Here is a 3,794-nt window from a genome sequence, read left to right on the forward strand (position 1 = left end):
TTGCCTTAATACCCTCATCCCCCCAGCTCTAAGCTCTTCACCTGGCAGTCTCCTAGCTAACCCTCAGGCCTCTGCTTCAATACCACCTCCTCAGAGAGGCCCTCTGTCACCACTCTATTTCAACAGACAACTCCCTTACTCTCTCACGGCAACATGTGCTTCCTTCTTACTTGTTGTTGTTACGTACCTTCAAGTTGGCTCCAAATCATGGCGACTTTATGTATAAGAGAACAAAGCAATGTCTAGTCTTGCGCCGTCTTCACAATCGCGCACTTGTTTCAGCCCATTGTTGCAGCCACTGTGTTAATCCATCTCATGGATGGTTTCCCTTTTTTTCACTGACCCTCCACTTTACCAAACATGATGTCCTTTTCTTGCGATCCTTCTTAGCACTTACCCCAAAACACGTATCATTAACATCTTACATTAGTATGATATATGTTACAATTAATGAACCAATACTGATAAATTATTGACTTTCTTAAAATTTTATTTTTCAATTCTTCATTACTCAGTTTCTTAAGTCTCTTTGGTTCTTCCCTCTATTTCTTTTTGTCCCTCTGCTATTTTTTCTTAAAATGTTTGGATTTTGCTGACTGTATCCCTCAGGCATAAATTAACATGTTCCTCTGTCCCTTGCATTTGCTCTAAATTGGTAGTTAACCGTAGAAGCTTGATCAGATTCAGGTTTTTTTTTTTTTTTTAAACTACTTCATTATGGTATTGTGTACTTCTATCAGGAGATATATAACGTCTGGTTGTCTCTCTTTTTTGTGATGCTAGCAGCCACTGATGCTCAATGCCCAGAACCATTATTTCATTAACAAGTATAAAAGATATTCTATCTTTTCTTCTTCATTTATTAGCTACAATTTTTCTATAAAGAGCTATTTCCTATCATCAATGACGCGGGTATCCTGAGGTATGAATCAGAGAGGAAAGGCAAGATAACTATTCTCCCTTTATTTGCCAGTTTTCAAAATAATAAGGCAGTTCCTTGCTCCTTAGCATTTTCAAAGGTGATACTTCATTTGCATAGTGGGCTACAGATACTTCATTTGCATAGTCTATAGACCAATCCCTTCAAGGTGCATACCAATCACAGGGCAGGCTGCAGCCCAGGGCCAGACAAAAAATATCAAACCCAAATTGTTTACAGCTTTCCCAGGAAATGTCAATCAACCTAGACAAAAGCAACAAATCCTCTGGGGCAGAAAACTAGGGCAAAGGTAACTCCTCAGGGCGTAGGGGAAAAATCTCTCAAGCTGTTTGTTTCCAAACAACCAAGGCAAAAAGCCACAAAAGAAATTCATTTCACCACACTACCCCAGACCTGAAATTAGTAATTTCTCCAGGAATTTCTGGTTCCTTTTAGTGGAACATATTACTTAGAGATCACAATATAGGTGCTAGGAATGTATTTACTTTTATAATCAGTAAAAACAATTTTTACTAAATAAAAAAATTTGGCTCTATGTATCATGAGTCATCAAAATAGTCTTAGATCTACTAATACTTCTAGAACTTCTAAGAATCTGTTGTAGAAAAATAATGCAAACCATATAAGACAATGTATCCAGAAATATGTTCTTTGAAGGATTATTTATGAAAGTGAAAATGTAAAGCAGAACAAACAATGATCAGGTATACTATTATGTAATTTATGATATTAGTGCCTGAATGGAAGATTATGCAGTCATTATAGTGATGGTAATAAAGACAACGCAACAGGAGAAATGCTTACACTATGATGTCAACAACAACAACAGGATGTAAAACTGAATCAAGATTACAGCATATAAAACTAGGTTTATGAAAAATGAAAGAGAATAGATTACAAATACGATTATTTGTGAGTGATGGAATTAAGAGTCATTATTTTCAGAGTTTTTTTTTTTTCTTCCCCTACACTATGGTTACTTTTAAAATACGAGACTTGTATGGGTGTATGTCTTTCTCTTTTTGCACACACACAAAATAATTAGTGTTTCTTCATCAAAGAACTCTGGGACCCCTGCCTTGGAGGTCATCACAGATATTGTTGTCCTGCCCTGGAGGTTCTTGGGGCTAACTAAATGGATTGCTGTCTCTGGCTCCAAGGCCAAACCTTTACAGGTCATTCCCTGTGTAGCTCAATGTGCTCACGTCTCCAAACAGAGCATGCTACTGCCTCTGCCTCTGCCTGGCTTAACCACAACTCTGTAGTCTCTGGGGAGCCTCCTGTATTCCTGCACTGGCTCATGGGAGCTCTGAGTTGTACTGCGCGAACCATTATTTATGACTGTCTTTCTGTGATCTAGACATGTGTAAATAATATCCAAAGAGGGAGGAAGAGCAGAACCTCCCCAAATTATTTCTCTCTCTTGGCCTTAGGTGCATTCCAGACTAAATGTGAAAAGGAACTTTTAATCCCACATCTAAGGCTGAACAGTAAGTTATTCTGGGTCTTCCTTCTACTAAATTAGTTCACTGAACTACTGCCATCTGGGGGGCTCCAGAAAAGGTATCACCCTGTCCTGCTTCAGGGTCAGCATCCCTAACAATGGTTATTTGTTTAGGCAGACTGAGAATGCTATGTAAATTTCAGGAGACACATAAAAACCCAAAGGATTTTGCTTAGCTTAGTAATACTTCTGAGAATGGAATAACTGGTTGCAATCATCACCACCAAAGGCTGGGTCCTAGTACCATTATGTTTGTTACTGATTTTTTCCTGGGGAGAGAGTGCTACTGACCTACTTTCAAGAAGGTATGCCCTTTGAGTGGCTTACACAACTCTGAGGAGGAGACCAGTCTTTCTCGCCCAGTCTCCTCTGTAACAAAGCCCTGCTGTAAGATAGCTGCCTGGGCAGTCTTCTCACTGGATAGCAAGTTTTCCTCTGTGGGAGGCTAAGTGGTCTGCCCAAGCTTGACACCTGTGGCCTTGTTAGGGCCCATATTCTTACCTACTGAGATAAGCGGCCTGGACGGTTCAGGAAAAAGAGGTGGTGAGTGGGCAGGCCAGGGTGGCTCACCTGCTGAGTGGTGGCCAGACAGTACTCTGCTGTGCTCAGGATGCTGCAGATGAGACAGAGCTCTTCTATAGTGAACTTGGCTACTTCTGAGCCCTCCTTTTCCTTGAGGAGGCTGCTGATGGTCAGCCCTCCACTGCTGCTTGTGGTTCTGAGGAAAAGGAACAGGAACTAGTCAGGCTGGAACTTCTAACTCTTTTTCGCACATCTTAAGACAAAGAAAAGGGGAAAGGAAATGTTGGAGATGGCCCAAATCAATCCACATACAATGAGTCCTCTTCCTATTGACCTTACCTTGACTATCATCTGTTTGAATTCTGACCATTAGAAAGAGGAAGAGACAATTTCAAGAGTCAGCCCAGTAATTAGCTACAGTAAACTGAACGACTTGGATACTCAGAGAAGCCTGCTGAGCTGTTCCTCTCTTTAGCTTGGAATTTCCTGATTTGTAGAACTCATTTAGGATCATCTCTAGCACAGAAGTTAGCTTCCCAGTTGTTTGTCTCCGTTGAGAAAGCCTTGCCCTTATGCAGAGGCACATATGCTATGCTTGCAGAGAGGTACAAAAGTGCATATGAAGACAAGGTTCCTGCCCACAGCCTGATGGTCCAAAGACCGGAAAGCACCGTATGGCCCTTCCAAATGATCTAATCAGGTATTCCTCAACCAACAATGCAGTTATAAAACTTCCTGCTATTTCTAATTTTTAGAAGAAGATAGAATGCAATGACATTTACCTTAAAAAATAAAAGATGTTTCTCCTTACAAAAATAATTGACCTTA

General features: G+C 40.4%; 1 protein-coding gene across 2 annotated transcripts in view; it reads right to left on the reverse strand.

Moving 5' to 3' along the window:
- VPS53 (VPS53 subunit of GARP complex) overlaps positions 1-3,794 on the reverse strand; it is a 110,584-nt gene that overhangs the window by 23,843 nt on the left and 82,947 nt on the right. For both annotated transcript variants that reach the window (XM_023731173.1, XM_023731174.1), the window contains exon 12: positions 3,015-3,162. In XM_023731173.1, the coding sequence (XP_023586941.1) occupies positions 3,015-3,162 (148 nt within the window). The remainder of the gene's footprint in view (positions 1-3,014; positions 3,163-3,794) is intronic.

This window comes from Trichechus manatus, unplaced genomic scaffold (assembly GCF_000243295.1).
Source record: "Trichechus manatus latirostris isolate Lorelei unplaced genomic scaffold, TriManLat1.0 scaffold00040, whole genome shotgun sequence".
Taxonomy (NCBI): domain Eukaryota; kingdom Metazoa; phylum Chordata; class Mammalia; order Sirenia; family Trichechidae; genus Trichechus; species Trichechus manatus.